This window comes from Schistocerca gregaria, chromosome 4 (assembly GCF_023897955.1).
Source record: "Schistocerca gregaria isolate iqSchGreg1 chromosome 4, iqSchGreg1.2, whole genome shotgun sequence".
NCBI classification, from domain to species: Eukaryota; Metazoa; Arthropoda; class Insecta; order Orthoptera; family Acrididae; genus Schistocerca; species Schistocerca gregaria.
Window position 1 is genome coordinate 522,017,976 of NC_064923.1, and position 19,954 is coordinate 522,037,929.

The 19,954-nt window shown below is 37.2% G+C and overlaps 1 protein-coding gene across 1 annotated transcript in view; it reads left to right on the plus strand.

The window, feature by feature from the left end:
- Positions 1 to 19,954, plus strand: part of LOC126268030 (integrin alpha-4-like) — a 568,589-nt gene that overhangs the window by 223,208 nt on the left and 325,427 nt on the right. The window contains exons 9-10 of the mRNA XM_049973452.1: positions 6,264 to 6,476; positions 6,707 to 6,803. Coding sequence (XP_049829409.1) covers positions 6,264 to 6,476; positions 6,707 to 6,803 — 310 coding nt within the window. The remainder of the gene's footprint in view (positions 1 to 6,263; positions 6,477 to 6,706; positions 6,804 to 19,954) is intronic.

The following is a 19,954-nucleotide window of genomic DNA, read 5'->3' on the forward strand; positions in this document are numbered from 1 at the left end:
CATTGGCATAAAGGTGGTCATTGAGCAGCAGGGCTGTTGATCTGCAAGGTTGGCGTCAAATGTCGAATCACTGTAGCCTGAAATGCTCTGATTTCTAGCAGTTCATCACTAGTGAGATGTCAGGACAGCACATAATTGTTGGCATTCCATTTCCTTTGATTGTCAAAACTGGAGGAATAGTAAGTTGTAGCAGTTGATAATGGATGCAAATCACATCCACGACTAGTGAGATATGTGGATTTATGAGTCATGATTCACAGTTGGCCCACATTCACAATACATCAGTTTTAGGTTTATAGTAGTTCATGAAGCAGAGGCACAAAGACCTGTGAACTTTTCCAACAGTGCACAGTGTATAATTCAAAGTGATAGTGAGATCATAAGTGAGAACAATGAAGAGGACAGGTTTATGTTACTCCAAAGAACAATACTTGCTCTGTGACTTCCCATGACATTTCCTTAAAAATATCCTGTATTTCTGACCATGTAATCAGAGGAAATAGTTCAACTATTTACTAGGCCATATGGGCAATGCCAAACAAACATGTGAAATGTACCAAATGTGGTCAATGGGAATGGCATTGAAAGTATTCTTATAGAACTACTGTCTAAGACTTTGGTACTGTCTTTTGCCCCCTCAGGAAGGAGAGAGATTAGATTAGATTAGATTTACTTTCATTCCAATTGATCTGTAATGAGGAGGTCCTCCAGGATGTAGAACATGTCAGAATTAAAACAATACATGACAAATATTTACAACTAAAACAAATAAGCTAATGTACCATTCCACAGGTCCCAAGTGGAATGATCGACATTTTTTAATGAACACTATATGAAAGAGTCATTTTACAAATACTAATACACTGAATTTAAAACAAAAAAGATTTTTATTTACTTATAAGGTAATGAACATGTAATACAACTACTATAATACTTATTTACAATGAACACATTACAGCACTGAAATGCACAAATCAGTTAGTTTTACTGAGAAATTCATCAATCGAGTAGAAGGAGGTGGTCACCAATAAATCCTTTAGGCTTCTCTTAAACTGAATTTCATTGGTTGTTAAGCTTTTTATGGCTGCTGGCAAGTTATTGAAAATGTGTGTTCCTGAATAATGCACACCTTTTTGTACAAGACAAAGTGACTTTAAATTCTTGTGAAAATTATTCTTATTTCTAGTATTGATTCCATGAATTGAGCTGTTGGTTTGAAAAAGTGATATATTTTTAATGAAAAATTTCATTAAGGAATAAATATATTGGGAGGCAGTAGTTAATATCCCTAGTTCCTTAAACAGGCTTCTGCAGGATGTTCTTGAGTTCACACCACATATAACTCTTACTGCACGTTTTTGTGCCCAGAAAACTATAGCTTGGCTTGATGAATTACCCCAAAAAATAATCCTATATGACATTATGGAATGAAAGTAATCATAAAATGCCAACTTTTTCATTTTTATGTACCCTATGTCTGACACAATTCGCATTGCAAATAGAGATTTGTTAAGATGCTTCAGCAGTTCTGTGGTGTGCTCATCCCAGTTGAATTTAAAATCAAGCTGTTATCCCAAGAATTTAACACTGTCCACTTCTTCTACCTTTTTTTTTAAATAAAAATTCTTTACCAATCTATTTACACAATATTGGCCAGTGCCACTGCTTGGTGTGAAGTCCCAAATATTAAAGCTTGAACAAAATTTACAAATATAAAAACCACTATATTTTAAACAACAATAAGGTAACAACAATTACAATTCTGAAATCATTAAAAAGATGTAAAAAACAACATAACTTTTGCAACCCAATTACACCTATTTATTAATTAGCCTTTGTACATGCTCTTTTTATAAGCTACTACCTCCAAGCTTTCACTGGCCAATGTGATCTCCAAATTTATACATTAGCTCCTTAAATCAGCCATCAGCTTGGAAATATTTATGGGCTTACAGAGATCACACAGGTTCTCAAATAGCAATATTGTCCATACAACTTGCACCAAAAATACATTCCAGGATTCAGCTGAGAAAAGCTAAAAAGAAAAACTGATTAGTCAGAATGAGGAAGAGAGAAACTCACCTGTAACAAGAACAAGAGTACAGATCTACAATTGTAGACTTTTACTTTTGTATGTGTTTGTTGGCAGTACTAAATATTTCAGCTCCTGGAAGTGAGTACTGGACTACAATTTGGCTCTGTTTTCTTAATTGACTTTTCTATTTGATATAATTTTTTATGGAATATACAATGGGGAATCCAACATGTAAATAACATAAATCACAGTATTTAATAACATAAGACATCATTTGATGTTACTGAATGAAAGGAATTCATTTTTGTTCTAACATTAAAAACATTTCTTATATAACAAGGGGCATTTGGTTAGTAATACAACACATGTTTTTTTTCCCCCTAGAAATGTGCTGATTTTATTCAGGATTGCAGTACATCATATAATTCCCAACTCTTTAGTCTACAAAATATTATTTTTCAACATAATCTCTGTTCAATATGATGGCCTTATATCATGTTATTTGAAGGGCCTGTATGCCTTCATGGTACCACTTTACCAGTAGAGGTCAGAGCTAATGCCTTGCTGCATCCATAACTTCCCCATTATCTAAGTACTGCTTCTCTCAGAGAGCATCATGCACAGACTTGTGAAAGGCCTTGCATTGTCATGGAGAAGGAGAAGTCTGTTTGCTTTTTTGGAGTGACAAATCTGCTGAAAGTTTCCTAAAGGTAGACAAATGCACTTCAGAGTTGATTGTCATCCCACGAGGGAGGATTACAAACAGAATAGCCATTCAGAGTCCCCAAAGACTATCACCATTACTTTACCAGCTGAGGGTGTGGCTTTGAACTTTTTCTTCAGAGGAGAGGGGCTGTGGCACTACTCCAAGGATTATCATTTTGTTTCTGGTTCGAAGTGATGAACCTGTGACAATGTTTGAGAAATAATTGTCTCAATCTGCCTCATAGCTCACAAGCAATTCCAGATTGTCCTTTATTGTTCTTTATGGTCTTCAGTTAGGTGAGGAGCAACTCAGAAGACACACACCTCTGAGTAGTACCCCAGATGGTGGGTGAATGTGTCAGCACTACCGACAGAAACATCCATTTGTACAGTGAAGTGTTTGATTTCCATCAATTAACTACCTTGGATGAGAGTATCTGCATGTTCCAGCATTGCAGGAGTTATGACCTCCACGTCTCTCTTTGCTCCGTTTCTTTCACTGATCTTTCCTCTATTTTCATCCTTCTTTATACTGCTGCTATATCTCAGGGTTTTAAATGCAGAAATGTAGTTAGTAGGGGGCACATGTTGTGGTGGTTCACGATATTGTAGTGCTATGAGGGAGTGTCACTTGTGCCTCTGGTTTGAGAAGACTGATGACTGAAATACAAACATTTCTCAAAAGAAAACCAGGTATGTGCTCTCTTTTCTTTTAAAACCATAAACAGTAGCGTAGCTGGTACTATCTATCGTTCAACTAAACTGAATGAGCATGACACCATTGATGAAGTTTCAACCTTGAAAGAAATTTATTAATACCAAATAGCTGAAATAAAAGAAAAAGACTCATCCAATCCAGAAGTCACTCACAGTTAGAGTAATTAGTTTCTGGTGTGTGTGTACTGGTCATGGATACTTAAAGATCATATCAGTAATTCTATCACTGTCCAATTATGAGTTGCTAAGCAACATATCAAGTTGACTGTGCAATGATTATAATTTTTCGTATCCCATCAGTAAATCGCTTCTCTCTTGCTTTAAGCAACAAGATGATTACTATGTTGCTCATATAAGTCTTTGATAGTTATTGTCAAGCTAATGTCCATAAATTGAGGTTAATGTTACTGAATCATACACGTGACGATAATGCCTGTTATTCAGCTCCGTATCTTAAACTCCATACCGATATTTGAGAATTTGCGAGCAATTTGTTTGCACCAAAGTTAGGCTGTGGTTCTCTAGAATAATTTTTAAATCATCTGTAGTTTGTAAATAAAGAAATCTATGCCCATTCATGAAGGTCACAGCAAATCTGCACTTGATGACCACTTGATCGTGCTCTTGAGCAACATGGAAGTTTTTGTTCTTATGAAGTGAATATGTATAATGCATAATGCAGCACAGTGATTTGCTATGTTAAAACATATTTATATCTATCTCATTAGAACTCATTACTTATTAAATGCTGTACATAATTAAATTCTTTACTCTGCAAATAATCAATAAAATTTAGAAATCAATTACATGTATAAAAAATCTCAAGTTGATATGATGTCATGGATTAGATTATATTCAATTAATACTTGTTCCATAGATCATGAATACGACACTTCATAATGATGTGGAACGTGTCAGGTTAATGAAAGATGTCTGTACAAGATATTACATTACACAAAATATTGCATGATACTAATGCTTAAGTTAGTTTTTTTCCCTCCCTTAATTTATATCTAAAAATTCAGCCAATCAGTAGAAGGAGTTGTCATCTAGAAATTCTTTTAATTTATTTTTAAATGTTGGTTGACTATCTGTCAGGCTTTTGATGCTGTTTGGCAGGTGACCAAAGACTTTTGTGGCAGCATAATTTACCCCCTTCTGTGCCAAAGTCAGATTTAACCCTGCATAGTGAAGATAATCCTTTCTCCTGATGTTATAGCTATGCACACTGCTGTTACTTTTGAACTGGGCTGGATTATTAACAACAAATTTCATAAGTGAATATATATACTGTGAGGTTACTGTGAGGATCCCTAGATCCTTAAATAGATGTCTGCAAGATGACCGTGGGTGGGCTCCAGCAATTATTCTGATTACACATTTTTGAGCAATGAATACTTTTCTACTCAATGATGAATTACCCCAGAATATGATACCATACGAAAGCAGTGAATGAAAGTAGGCTTAGTAAGCTAATTTACTGAGATTCTTATTACCAAAATTTGCAATAACCCTAATAGCATACGTAGCCGACCTCAGACGTTTCAGCAGACCATCAATGTGTTGCTTCCAGTTTAACCTCTCATCAATGGACACACCTAAAACTTTTGAAAATTCTACCTTAGCTACAGACTTCTGTTCAAAGTCTATATTTATTACTGGAGTTGTGCCATTTACTGTACGGAACTGTATACACTGTGTTTTATCAAAATTTAAAGAGAAACCGTTTGCTGAGAACCACTTATTAATTTTGTGAAAAACATCATTTACAATTACATCACTTAGTTCTTGGTTTTTGGATGTTATTACTATACTTGTATCATCAGCAAAAAGAACTAACTTTGCATCTTCATCAATATGGAATGGTAAGTCTTTAATGTATATCGAGAACAGTAAAGGACCTACTTGTTTTGACTCCCCTACACTCACATGATGCAAATTAGATCCAACTATATTGGACATATTCATGTAATGCTACAGTCACAGCTGTGTGTTGCCAGCTGGCCAGCACATGAGACATTGGACAGGTTTGCATGACCTCATTGTGATGGTGGCGGACATCTCACCCTGAGACTCACCATGCTTTTGTTCACTACCAGGTCTCCATAGGCATTCTGCAAGTGCTTATGAATATCTGCAATTCTCTGGTTTTCCCCAAAAAGAAAATCAATGACAGCTCTCTTCTAGGAATGAACGGACATTACAGGGACCATTTTTGAAGGCTACATGTTGGATCACCATCTGTTAAAACTTTGTGAAACTATAGGTTCTGAAGCAGGAATATTTCATGATGTCTCACAACCAATTCTGCATTTTTCATCTGACATTGGCCAAGGAAAAAATTGTGTTACATTGCTTATTGAAACCCCTTGTAATATAATATACTGTCTTATGCTATATGAAATCACATTCTTTGTTCCAGTGTACAGTGGTAAATGAAAAGCATTCAAGAAAGGCTACACAGTCTATAAATAGCCCTTGTGGTGTGCAATGTATTCTTAATGAAAACCAATAAAAATGTAGTGTTTAACTGCCTTCTTACTGTTGTAGATGAAGTTGGTATGATTTCTTAATAAGCTCTAAACAAAATTCTTTTGTATAATATAAAACAGGGATGTATATGTAACTGGTGTAATTCATAATTTTTAGTAAGTACTGAATGTTTATGTTTTCTTTTGTATAACATTAGCATCATTATTTCTGCTATGAGTATTTTCTCCACACATTTCATATTCAACTGTCAAAGTTCATTTTTATTCAATTTAAATCAATAAATACCACATTTTTAACATTACAATTTTTACAGGTGCTGCTTTATGACTACAGTGCAAAATATCATATTGCACCCATCATTGAAATAACAGGGACACAGGTTGGAGAGTACTTTGGTGCCAGCATTGCAACTGCAGACATAAATAAAGATGGTTATGACGATATGATCATTGGTGCACCAAGGTATTCAACTGCCTCTATCCCAGATCAAGGTCGCATATATATCTCTTTAGGAGGTGAAATAATTGTAAGTAAACCTACTTATTTCCATAAATAAACTATGTCATTCTGATGTAATTAAAATTCTGATAACCATAGAAATATCTGACCTCTGAGTACCTACATTATGTATCCAGTGTTTTTGTGCACTTAGAGAAGTAGAAAATAAAGCAATGTAGTATCTTTGGACATAAGCTGTAACAAACAGTGAAATACATCACTTTTATTGTTGTATACTGGTTTGCTTTTCTTTTATAGAACAAAGAAATGGAACACATTGATGGCGGAATAAGGAATGCACAGTTTGGGACAACAGTAGCAGCAGTTGGTGACATTAACAATGATGGTTTTGAAGGTAAAGTGCTTCTGGATATGTAAGTCCATTACTAGTAAAACGCAGAAAATATGAAGCAACACAATTGTCATTACTATTACCATGGTTTTGAGAGACAGCAGATTTTGCTAAAGGAGAACAAGACCACAGGGCCTGATGCAAACCATATCAGATTCTATACAGTTTTCTATACAGTATCTGTGCTGAAGTAAATCCTTATTTAGTCATACTACAGACGCCTCAAACAAAAACTGTGCCTAGAAGTTGGAAGAAGGCATAGGTTGCATCAGTCTACTAAAAGGGCAGTTGAAGTGATTGACAAAACAGACAGCCAATATAATCAGGTACCTTGAAAAAAATGACCTGATCCATGATTCCAAAAACATCAGTCATGTGAAACCCAGCTAGTGCATCCCTAATATGGCATCCTGAAAGCCATGGCCAAGGAAATCAAGCAGATGCAGTATTTCTTAAATTAAAAAAAACCATTTGAATCAATACCAAGTCTATATTTTTAATGAAATTTAGGTCATACAGGATGTTAAACAACATATTCATTGGGTTAATGATAAAAGATGCAGCATGTTATTTTCAAAGAAGAGTCATTAACAGATGTAGAAGTAACCTCAGACATACTGCAGAGAAGTGTTTGGGAATTATTAACGTCATGTTTTATGTCAATGTGCTGGCAGAAAATTTTAATTGTAACCTCAGACTTTTTACGGATAATGCCATTATCTCTAATGAAGTCCTATTTGGGAGGGGACAGGGGGAAGAGGAAAGGGGCAGAAAAGAAAAAATTTTTAAATCAGCTTCAAAAATATTTAGCCAGATCTTGATAAGATTTCAAAGCATTTAAGATATTGCCAATGTACTGTAATGGTTCATAAACATAAAACTGTGTACTTCACAAAATTGTAAACTATAGTATAGTATGACTACAGTACCAAACAATCATGATTTGAATATTGTGGTTGGTTTTCATGAAGAAAACTTTGCATGTCTGAGGGGGTATTTATGGACCATGTGACCTTTCTTGAATGAATGTCATTTACAACTCTCCATTCACATGAAGAATACGATTGAAACTCAAGTAAATACTTCAGTGCAACAATATGTGAGGATACAAAACTGAATGACCTCATGGACTCAGTTATATATAAAGTAGATGCTAGACTTTGATTCATTGATTGGATACTGTACAATTGTATGAAGTCTATGATGGAGATTGTGCAATCTGACATAGAATATTGCTTGAGTATGTGGAACCCATACCAAATATATTGACATATGAAAAAAATGGTAGTACGAATAATAACAGGTGTGTTTGATCCAGAGGAGAGTGTTACAGAAGGACTGAAAATCCTGAGCTGGCAGACACTTCTAAAGCGATGCCACCTATCCTACAATAATTTAATTGTTAAGTTTTAAGAACCAGTTGTAAGTTTGAATATGTGATAACCTCTTATGTATTGCTCCTGTAGGGACTGTGAAGACAAGACTTACAATATTAGACCAATTACCCAATTCCCAGAGTTACCTAAACAGTCATGGTCCCACACACATGCACTTCACATGGGTTTGCAGACTATAAATGTAGTTGTTAATATAGAGGACCATCATAACTAAATGTATCATTTGATTGCCCTGTGTTTTGTTTTCCTTTAGATAAATCACAATGAGTTATTCCCAAGTCTATATCAGAAACCAAATTTGTTTTCACGTTTTGAGACCTATCATCAGCTATTATTTTATTCTTATTATCTTTCATGGATGTATATTAGACATATCTCAGGAGCATGTTGACAAAAGAAATGAAAATGTAGTCAGTGATTCACTACCTTCATAAATTAGTGAGGTGGGACTGAACCTCTTCACATATCATTTATTCTAACTGGATACATGCAATCAGGATTTCTGTCACTTCTATTAGGCAGTTGTTCGAGTATAACAGTCAGAGTCTCTATAGTTCAATTCTTTTATCTTGGTGGTTCACACATGCCCGCCCAGACGTGGGAGATTGCTGCGTTGCCAGTTGTACATGCCAAGAGAAGTACCGCAATAGTATAGTTTGCAAACTTATGTTTAGGGGGGAGTGCACAGTTTATGAAGTAAAGTCACCATGGCCGCGTTAAACCTTCCGCTGCTACAGAGACATGTTCCCCGCATTCCGCAATGTGCGCGATTTTGTCATCATTGCACTGCTCACCTGTGCAGACATATGGTGTTTTGACTGCTTTGACACACTTTATGATTTGATTTCACAGAAACTATTTGGCCCAAAAATTTGATTTTTACACATCTTCTTGACTGATACCTTCCCCCCATAAATGACTTAATTTTGTTTCGATGTTCAACGCAGTTATTGTGCAGCATTAGATGCAGTAAACCATTGCACGAAATTTTGAAGAGTTTGCAGAGGTAAAAGTCCATAGCGTATACTTTCCGTATGGTCGATATTAGTTGCCACTATAAATTTCAAAAAATTATATTCAAACGAATAAAATTCAAGAAGAAAGATACTGCGATATTGTTTTTAAATAAAGAAAATATTTTGCACTGATCAAGGGTTGAACTCAGAACCTTTTGCTTAGCAGCCACACACTTTAACCATTATGTTAACGCAACTCCTCATGAAATAACACTCCTGGAGAACTTTGAAATGTCATGCAAGATACCGACAAACACTGCTGGTATGACTATGAATATTCACGTTTGTCGAAGTACAATAGGAAATAAACAATTACTGCTGTTCTTTATTGCGAAAAAGCAGTTAGTGAGAATGATACAAACACCTTTCCTTGCTATCACCTGAATTAGGAGGCTCATTGCTTGTTTGGTTTAATTAATTAATAGAATATGAGGCAATTGGTATAAAGAATACTTTTTCCAAATTTGCTGTAAAAGAAAGTATGCTATCAAGATATTGCTTTTGTTCAATTACTTTATTTATGACTGAACATTTCTAAAACTGAAGACACTCATTTGTGCTCTGCTCTGCAGTCAAACTCTGGCAATGTCATTCTCTGTTCATTGGCTGATTGTGTTTTGTGATGTCAGATGCGCAGAATGAACCTAAACTCGGCCGCCGTCATAAATGACGTGCACTTTAGCTGCTATAAGACTTAACTGACTTCCTCTTCATGACATGAAACTTGCTGGAAAATCCCTTGCACTAGTTTAAATGCTCTTTATTTACCTCAAAAAGAACTTTGCAAATTTATGTGGATCTACTGTTACTGCACCAGTAATGCTAACTTCATTACTTTCAACACCAGTTATATGACTATCCAGCAGCTTTACATCTCTGAATGGTCCTGTATTGCATCACCTGTATACCCAGCCTACTCCTCCTTCCATGATTCTACTGCTTCTATATCTTCTTTCTGTTCTTTCATTTCTCACAAAAGATATATTGTTACACCCATAGTCTCTGTTATAAATTCATTTAACTTGGTGCTCTAATCACAGATTTTCATTTGAGTTTGCTACTTGCCATTTTTCCACATCGCCAGGGCTTTCGGGATGCAAGGAAGAATACAGATGTCACTCTCCATCCTTCACAGCACATCTCTCAATGTTTAGTGGGTTCCACAAATTCTATATGTACCTGTGTTTGTCATGCATTGCTCCATGAGGCTATCTTTACATTGCACAGCCTGGGCTGTGGTGTGAGAGACTGTTCACCAGTACAGCTTTTGCATTCCATGCAGCCAACAGCTCTGGCTCACTGGCAGCTTCCTCAATTGTGCTACATAACATGCCTGTTTCTCCCTCTAGCCATTGGTTACTCACAAGTGCATTTCACTCTGCCATGACTAACATAACTTTGGGAATGTCGTCAAGATTTGATAACTTTCTTGCACCTAATTGGGTCATAACACTCATCATTAATACCATGCCTAAATACACTATCTAATGAACAACCAGATTAACTCTCTCTCTGTTAACTAACACACAATATCAGAGCTAATTAGCTATCTCCCCCCCCCCCCCCAGTTACACACACACACACACACACAAAACCTCTAAATAGTTAACACAAATGGAATGTTGTGAGGGGAAAACTGATTCCTTCCAAAAAGAAAGAGAACTGCAAAAACACCAATTATTTACTCTATTTGATTCTCCAGTCTGTCTGGGGCTAATCAGAGGAATTCCAGAGATGGGATCCTGAATATGAGGGTCACCATATAAAAGAGCTGTCTGCTAGTGAGAAGTAGCATTGTGGGATTTTAGTATACGTTACATTCAGTGAGTTGTTTCTCAGTCAAAAGATGATTCAACATAAAAGGGTGAAGAAACTGCCTAAGATGACTGTAATTAATATATCTCACCATATGTTGCCTAATAATATACTCTCTTTCACCATCAAGTTGATTTCAGTATAGTGCCAGCTAATGAGGCATATTAATTTGCTGTGAATAAAAGAATGATAAGTAATTCATGTGCATATGTCTGAGAGATTTTCAAAGGTTGTACCAGATCAGAGAAGAAGCCTTGTCATAAAACTAACTCATCAAACAATATGTAATATTAACACAAGATCCAACATAATTAAAGTTTTTTTTTTTTTTTTTTTTTTTTTTTTTTTTTTTTTTTTTTTTTTTTTTTTTAAATGACAAGTGCTTTGCAAACTCTCATGTGGTTATGGGAATTCTATTCAGTTGTAGCCCAATGAAAACACACATAATACTGTAAGACTTGATATATGTCATTTTGTTCCTTTCAAATCGAATCAAAAGATAATATATAACAAGTGAATGAATCACTGTCCAGGGTGACATCAAAGCTGACACACAATGAGATTGAATGGTTACTCAATGAGGATCCAGATATCAACTCTGTACCAGACAACAAAAACAATGATGACTCTGAAGAAGAAGAGGAATTTATCACACAAAGTGACCATGATTCAGATTCTGATCAAGTCCACGATTCAGATGATGACTGTGAAGAGTCACTCTACATTGATTGTCTTTTTATCGAGAGGGACAAAATGTATATATGGAATAAAACATGTCCTAACGTGAGTTCAAAAACAAAAAAACAAAACAAAAAACAAAAAATATTGTGAAAATGTTCCCTGAGCCTACACATGTTGCCAGAGGGGTCACAAGTGAAACAGAGGCTGTATGGACAATACTTAGTCCAGAAAAGACTCATGAAATTATAAAATACATGAACATATACATTCAGTTTTTGTTTCAGCAGATGCTAAAACATTCTTGATTAGCAATATTGAAATATAAAGTGGAAAATAACCTAAAGGACCATGCGATGTTCATAATTCTCCCTGTGACATTGTAGGAAGGCTAGTTACTCAAACTGAAGGCTCAGGAAGAAACATTAGGCTGGATGATTAGTACACTAGTTATCCCTTAGCCAACTCCATTTTGAAAAAGCAACTAACAATAATTTGCACATTGAGGAAAAATAAACACAAAATCGCACAAGAATTTTTATCTGGAAAATCTAGGGCTATCCACTCCTCTTTGTTTGGTTTTCAGAATGATTGACGCTAGTTTCATATGTGCCAAGACAAAACAAGGCAGTTATGCTACATTAAACTATGTACAATTTTGGAGCCATTGATGAAGTTACAGCTTAACCAGAGATACTTATGGATTAGAATATAACAAATGGAGAAGTCAACACAGCCAATCAACTGGGTGGTGCGTATTCTGTCAAACAGGTGACAAGCAGATGGTCATTTGTTGTATTCTGTGCTCTAATGGATATAGCAGGAATCAATGCTCAAATAATTTTTCATACAAATGAGGCAAATCCAAAAAGAAGAGAAGAATTATCTTGAAAGATTTAACACTGTCTGTTATGAAGCCTCAGCTAGTGGAAAGAAATATTATCCCTCCATTTCCTGCCAACATGGTGATATGAAAGTTTATTATTTTCTTAATCAAATAGTAAATTAGCAATGTAATATACGTTTCTTGTACTGTTGTTTAAATAAACTAAAATTAAACTGTGATTTAGCTCATACCTGTTTCCCTTAGTAACGTACAAAGTGTGCCACATGCCTGCTCATTTCATGGAAATAGGTACATCTGTTTGAGGGTTAAAGAGTCAAAGATCTTGCAATGGTCGAGATATGCTGTTTGAACTTGTGGATGACACATGTTTATCTCATGGGGTCACAATATCGTTAAGCAAACATCAAATTAATTACATAAACTACCTTACTTATGAGTACAGATAACAAGAATAACTAATTTTTGAAATTCAGTCTATCATCTCCCAATTTAAACTCGTCTAATTGGATTAACAGACATCCCAGCAGTGGCATCTCTCCTAATAACGAATTGGGTAGAATAGAATAGAAATTTTTTTGCACATAATGTGTCATATGCAATCAGCTGGTTGGGACATAGGTGACTCATCAGTTTAAGGCTACTTTCTAATTGTAAGCATACAGAATAATTACCCGTACAGGTATTTTGTAATTTTAAGTACCACAAAATGATTTAAGATTATCATGTTGAAAATACAGTAAAATAAGAATAATTATTAACTTAGGGTACATTTTTAGCATGAAAGAATAAAACATAACATCAAGCACAGTTATTTGTGTCAGTCAGTCATAAATTCTTCTACACTTTAATAATATTTACTTGCTAGGTATTTTTTAAAATGATGTCCAAATTTTTCTGGTTTATAATTTTTAAATTTTTCACATATTTTATTTCCCAGCCTCATACTCCTACAGTAAGGTGTCTTCTCCAACAGTTTTAGCCTATGAGTTGGTAACTTATACTGATATTTGTTTCTTGTTTCATGATCGTGCTTAAACGGGATATCCTCAAAGAGTTGAGGGTTTTGTTTAGGAAACTGTATTTATTTATTTATGTATTTTATTTAGCACCTGTATTATCACATTCATGATATTGGAATTGACAAACTACAGAACGGTATAAAATATTACATATTTACATAATGTACAAAATCTTATCATTGGTATCAACTTAATTGTCTTATAGATGTAGAGGCCAGGAACAGTCATAAGATCAACAGAGGTATGCACAATTGTCTTTTTCTCTGCACCTGCCATGGCTCTGATGGTAAGAAGGTTAGATGGGAAAAGAAAGGTATATGTGGGAGTGTGACTGTTTCAGAATGAAAATTACAATAGTGGCTGCAAAGAACTGGGGATTACTATCATGCAGAGTACATTGATAGGAGGACTCACTACAAGGCAATTAAAAGAGCAACATGGCGTCCCATCCACATTTTTACATAACTTCAGAGCAAATTCTTCACATAATTCTTGAATCATTTGAAAGCAAAATTATTGTAATAAACAGAAATATTTATCAGTTCTTTCCACTATTACCAAGAGTCAGCCACTTGCCTCATGGTCCCAAGATTTCACAAAAAGCAACAAGATTCTATCCCCAGCAAATTACTCACACAGAAATATTCATTTTAGCACAAGCATTGAAGTACAGGGTGGAAAATCAATAGAGATAAAACTGATAAATATAAGCTTGAAAAAATTTTACCAAGCATCAATACCGAATGGATCCATAGGTATGAAAACTGAATAATGGATGAATGACTAAAACAAAGTCAAATGTGGCTCAAAGTGAATTTCACATGCAATGCATAAGAAAATACACAAAGAATTTACTGGTGCACAAGAAAGTGCTGAAGCTTTCAAGTTTACTGATTGCCTAACTCAAACACATCATGGCTTAATATAATTTTGTGTCCACTTGGAACATACATATTTATCAGTGAAGGGCTAGAACATGACTGTTCCACAAAGTTAACCACTGTCCCTCATTCAGAGTGGAGGCAGAATTTTTTAGAAGAGGAAGTTGGTGCCACTCTACCAACCAATGAGGATGGGCAGGAAAGGTGCATAAACTACCTACTGTTTCATAAGACAACCTGAATGAGGTGGGATGACCTGAGATGGGCTAAAGTTGGCTCAGGGAGACCTCTTTGCATCACCAAAAATATGTGAAAAGTGAGATTCTAAAGGTTGGTATTACAACTTGGGAGAATAAGTAAATGAACTTCTCTAGCCTCTACAACACCACCCATACTTTCAAGCTGAATGGTCAAGGTTGGACAGGAAATCATTATGGCCACAGGAGAAAAAGTGTTGAATTTAAGAAAAAATGAAACTTTTCTTCTATACTCCTCCAGGTATCAATACAATTTTGATGTAGCAAATTAAGAGTAATAGTATCATCCTATCATGAGATTAAAAATGATATAAATAATGAAAGGAGCGTGAAACAAGCACACATGTTTCAGTGTTTTGCTACTCTCCTGTATGTTGTTCGACAACTCCAGGATGCCACACTGCTTTCCTTTGTATGAATCTGTGACCCAATGTCTGTACCACAGTTACATTTCTGCTTAAACCATATGCATTTGTATGTTGCTTATTGGGCTTGTGTGTGACTTCATATCTGAATGTGCTCAATCTTAATGTCTATCTGTTTAGTGAACTAGTACAGTATGTAAGATCAAACAACCACTTGAGAGCTGCATCTAGGGGAAATATATGATTCCTTATATTATGATAAGCATCTTTTTTTGTATGGTTGAGTATTGTTTCTCCACCCTGTTCAATTGCCTGGATGCATGTGCATGCTATTCTCTGTTTACTGTTCAACTGAGAACACACCCCACAGCCTGATTACAAGCATTAAAAAAAAAAAAACCTCATTCTCGTAGTCCATAAAAATTTGTTCTGAAGTTGATGTTAATGTTCTATGCTCTCTTTAATTCGTTGTATGTGGTTTGGTGTTCTTTTGCCTATTCCAAATTAATGGTTCTTTTTTTTCAACGTGTCTGCTTGTCCCATTTATTAATTTTCTATAATAATTTGTTAAATCCATGAAAGCCTTTAACTCCTTAGTATTAGAAGGAAATGAAAACTCGCATACTCCCAGTACCAATGACAGATCCATATTAATTCATTCACTGCTATTCATGTGCCCTACAGATGCTAGATCTTTTAAAGCAAAGTAAGATTTATCAGTGCTAAGTGTTAAATGTGCCACCTGTAACCTTCAAAAACCTCACATAAATGTTGCATATTTTCTGCTATATCCTCCACAAAATGATCATATCTTCTGTGAAAAGGATAGATTGCTACTTTTCACATGGGGGAGATGTTGAGTTGCAGATAGACACAACAAAAAGACTGCTAAACAAGTAAGCTTTTGGTCAGTAGGCCTTCCTCTAATTTTCTGAATTAGACAACACACAGAGACACACACACACACACACACACACACACACACACACACACACACACACACACACACACATGCATTTACATAAACACAACTCATACACACATAAGAAGGAGTAATAATACAGTAAAGAGCTGCTTGTGAGAGCCTAAGAGGTTGACATGGGGAGTAGGTTAGAGGGATGGCAGAGAAGGAGGGAGAGGCAACAGAAAAAAAGAGAAGTAAAATGACTGTGGGTGCATTGCTGGAGTAGATGGCTGTGTAGTGTTGGAGTGAGAACAGGGAAAAGGATGGGTGAGTGAAGAACATGACTAATGAAGGCTGAGGCCAGAAGGGTAATGGGAATGTAGGATGTATTGCAGGGAGAGTTCCCACCCATGTATTTCAGAACAGCTGGTGTTGGTAGCAAGGATCCAGATAAGTCAGGGACAGTGAAGCTGTCATTGAAATGAAAATTGTTGTGTTGTGCATAAGGTTCAGCAACTGGGTGGCCCAGCTTTTTCTTGGCCATAGTTTTCCAGTGGCATTCATGTGGACAAACAGCTTGTTGGTTGTCATTCCCACAGAGAATACAGCACACATGACTGGTATTACAAGTAGCCCTACCTTTGATGGGATAAGTGATGATTGTGACTAGACTGGAGAAGGTGGTGGTGGTGGGAGGATGTAGGGGATAGGTCTTGCATCTAGATCTATCATAAGAATATGAGCCATGAGGCAAGGGGTTGCGAGCAGTGATTGGGTAAGGATGGATGAGGACATTCTGTAGGTTTGGTGGGTGGGAAGGAAAGTGGGTAAAACATTCTGCATTTCAGGGCATGATGAGAAGTAGTTGAGGCTTGACAGAGAATATGATTCAGTTGCTCCAGTCCTGTGTGGTTCTGTATCACAAGGGACAAGGGAAATGATCCTCTGTGACTTGACAGTGGGACTCTGGGAGGCAGTTGATGTCTGGTGAGATAAAGCATGGGAGATCTGGGCATGTTATTAAAGTCTGTGAATGCCTCAGTGAAACCATTGGTGTATTTTGAGAGGAACTGCTCATCACTACAGATGTGATGGCCATGAGTGACTAAGCTATATGGAAGGGACTTCTTGGTATGGAATGGGTGACTGCTTTCAAAGTGGAGGTATTGCTGGTGGTTGGTAGGTTATATATGGCTGGAGGTCCTGTTTTAGCCATCTTTGAGGTGGAGGTTAATATTATGGAAGATGGCTTGTTGGGTTGAGGATGACCAGGTGAAGTGAATGAGGGAGAAGATGTTGTGTTGAGGTCCTGAAGGAATATGGATAGGGTGACCTCAACCTCACCACCCTCAATCCAGATCACAAAAATGTCTTCAGTGAACCCGAACCAGGTGAGGGCTTTGTGACTATGGGTGGTTAGGAAGGAGTTCTCTAGATCGCCCATGAATAGGTTGGCACAGGATGGTGTCCTGCACTTGCCCATTTCTGTATCCCATATTTGTTTGTAAGTGATGACTTCAAACGAGAAGTAGTTTTGGGTAAGGATATAGTTGGTCATGGTGATCAGGAAGGAGCTTGTATGTTTGGAATCTGTCAGGCATTGTGAAAGGTAGTGTTCAATAGTGGCAAGACCATTGACATTAGGGATGATAGTGTAAAGGAAGTGGCATTAATAATGACAAGCAAGGCATAATGTGTAGATTAACAGGAACTGTGGAGAGTCAGCAGTGGAAATGTTTGGTATTTCTTATATAGAAGGGTAGGTTAGGGATAATGGGCTGAAAGTGTTGGTCTAAGAGAGCAGAGATTCTCTCAGTGGATGCACAGCAACCAGCCACAATGAGGCATCCCATGTGGTTGGGCTTATGGACCTTAGAAGGCATGTAGTAGGTAGAAGTGTGGAGAATGATAGGGATGAGCAGAGGGATAGACTCCAAGGCGAGTTTCCGCACTGAGTCGAAGGATTTGAGGAGAGGCTGGAGATCCTGCTGGATTTCAGGAATTGTGTCATTGTGGCAAGGTTGGTAGGTGGTTGAAACTGACAGCTGGTGGAGTCCCTCCACAGGTAATACTTGCACTTCAAAACAACAGAGGTGGAGCCTTTGTCAGCAGGCAGAATTATAGGGTCAGAATCAGCTTTTAGATGGTGGATTCCAGTTTCCTTAGGCATAGGCAGAACCTAGTCCCATACATTGTTCATGGCAGACCCAAAATGGCTCACAATCAAATTACCCACCTCCAGCTGCAACCCCTCCCTCCACAACGACTTCCATCTGTTCTGAATCCAACAGTTCTAAACCCTTACCAACTGAGTCCTGCAAAATAATGGAAATTAGAATAAAACCTCCTTGCAATGCCTCATCTACATCTATAAAATTCTCCTGCTTTGTTATCTCAAAATTTCTGGATCCCAACTCATACATTGAAACACTTGGCCTCCAGGACTAGAGCAGTATGCACAACACCATCTCAAAAAGTTCTCCAACCTGTCCACCTCCTGGCCCTGCCTTGGACTACCACTATTCTTCCCTCTAAATAGCCTCCAAACCAACCCCACATCCTGACAAACCATGTCTTGCAGACCTACTACATTTCCTACACTCACAAGCATCCTTCCACCACCATTCAGAATGCTGAATTTAGGCAGACTCAAGACACTGTCATGAACCTTTCCACCAAAGCCCTTTGTCACTCAAAAGTATCAGTCCCTTCCAAAGACCTCACCTTTTTCCCTCCACTGAGTGAAGTGGCACAGTGATTATCACACTGGACTCACATTCTGGAGGATAGTGGTTCAAACCTGCATGCAGTTATCCTTATGCAGGTTTTCTGTGATTTCCCTAAATTACTTCAAGCAAACCTTGTTGCCAACAAAACATTAAACACTAATCTCCTCCTCTTCCTTTTGTCCCTCTCCACAATTCAATCATACTGGACTTGTTATAGACCTTCCCTCCTTCTTCTAGTCCCTACAGTGGAAACACTTCTTTGGCATCAACCCTACTATTCAGATTCAGCAAAACTTCAATGTTGAACCCTGCCTGACTCAGTTCACTCCTCCAGAATTTCTTGAACTTGAACCTTGCCTCACAATCATTCCCAAATCCCTCAACATACTAGTCAACTTTAGATCTGGGTAAAAACAACTAAAATCCACCACTTAAAAGCTGACCCCACCTTTAATCAATCCTGTCTGCTGATAAAGGCTCTACCATTGTTGTTTTGAAGTACAAGGGTTACCTGGAGGAAGGATTCTGCAAGCTCTCTGATTCATTCACCTACAAACCTTGTGACACCGACCCCATTTCAGAAATCCAGCAGGATCTCTAGCATCTCCTCCAATCAATTGGTCCATAGCAGAACCTATTCGTGTAGTCTATCTCTCTCCTCACCCCTATTGCTGCCTGTATTCCTACCTCCAACCTGTTCACCTCCTGGTCCTGCCTTGGGCTACCACTATCCTTCCCTCTAAATAGCCTCCAAACCAACCCCACATCCTGACAAACCATGACTTGCAGACCTACATTTCCTACACTCACAAGCATCCTTCCACCACCATTCAGAATGCAGAATTTAGGTAGACTCAAAACACGAAGGTCCATAAACCCAATCATCCAGGATGCCCCATTGTGGCCAGTTACTGTGCATCCACTGAGAGAATCTGTTCTCCCATAGACCACCTATTACCCATCACCTGCCTTCCTGTATAGAAGATACCAACCCTTTCCTTCACTGACTCACCACAGTTCCTGTTGCTTTACCATACAGTGCCCTGCTCATCACTATTGATGCCACCTCCTTTATACTAACATTTCTAATGCCAATGGCCGTGACCTATTGAACACTACGTTTCACGATGCCTGACAGGTTCCAAACCTATACGCTTCTTCCTGGTCACCATTACCAACTATACCCTCACCAACAATTACTTCTCCTTTGAGGGCAACAAATACAAACAAATATGGTGTACAGCAA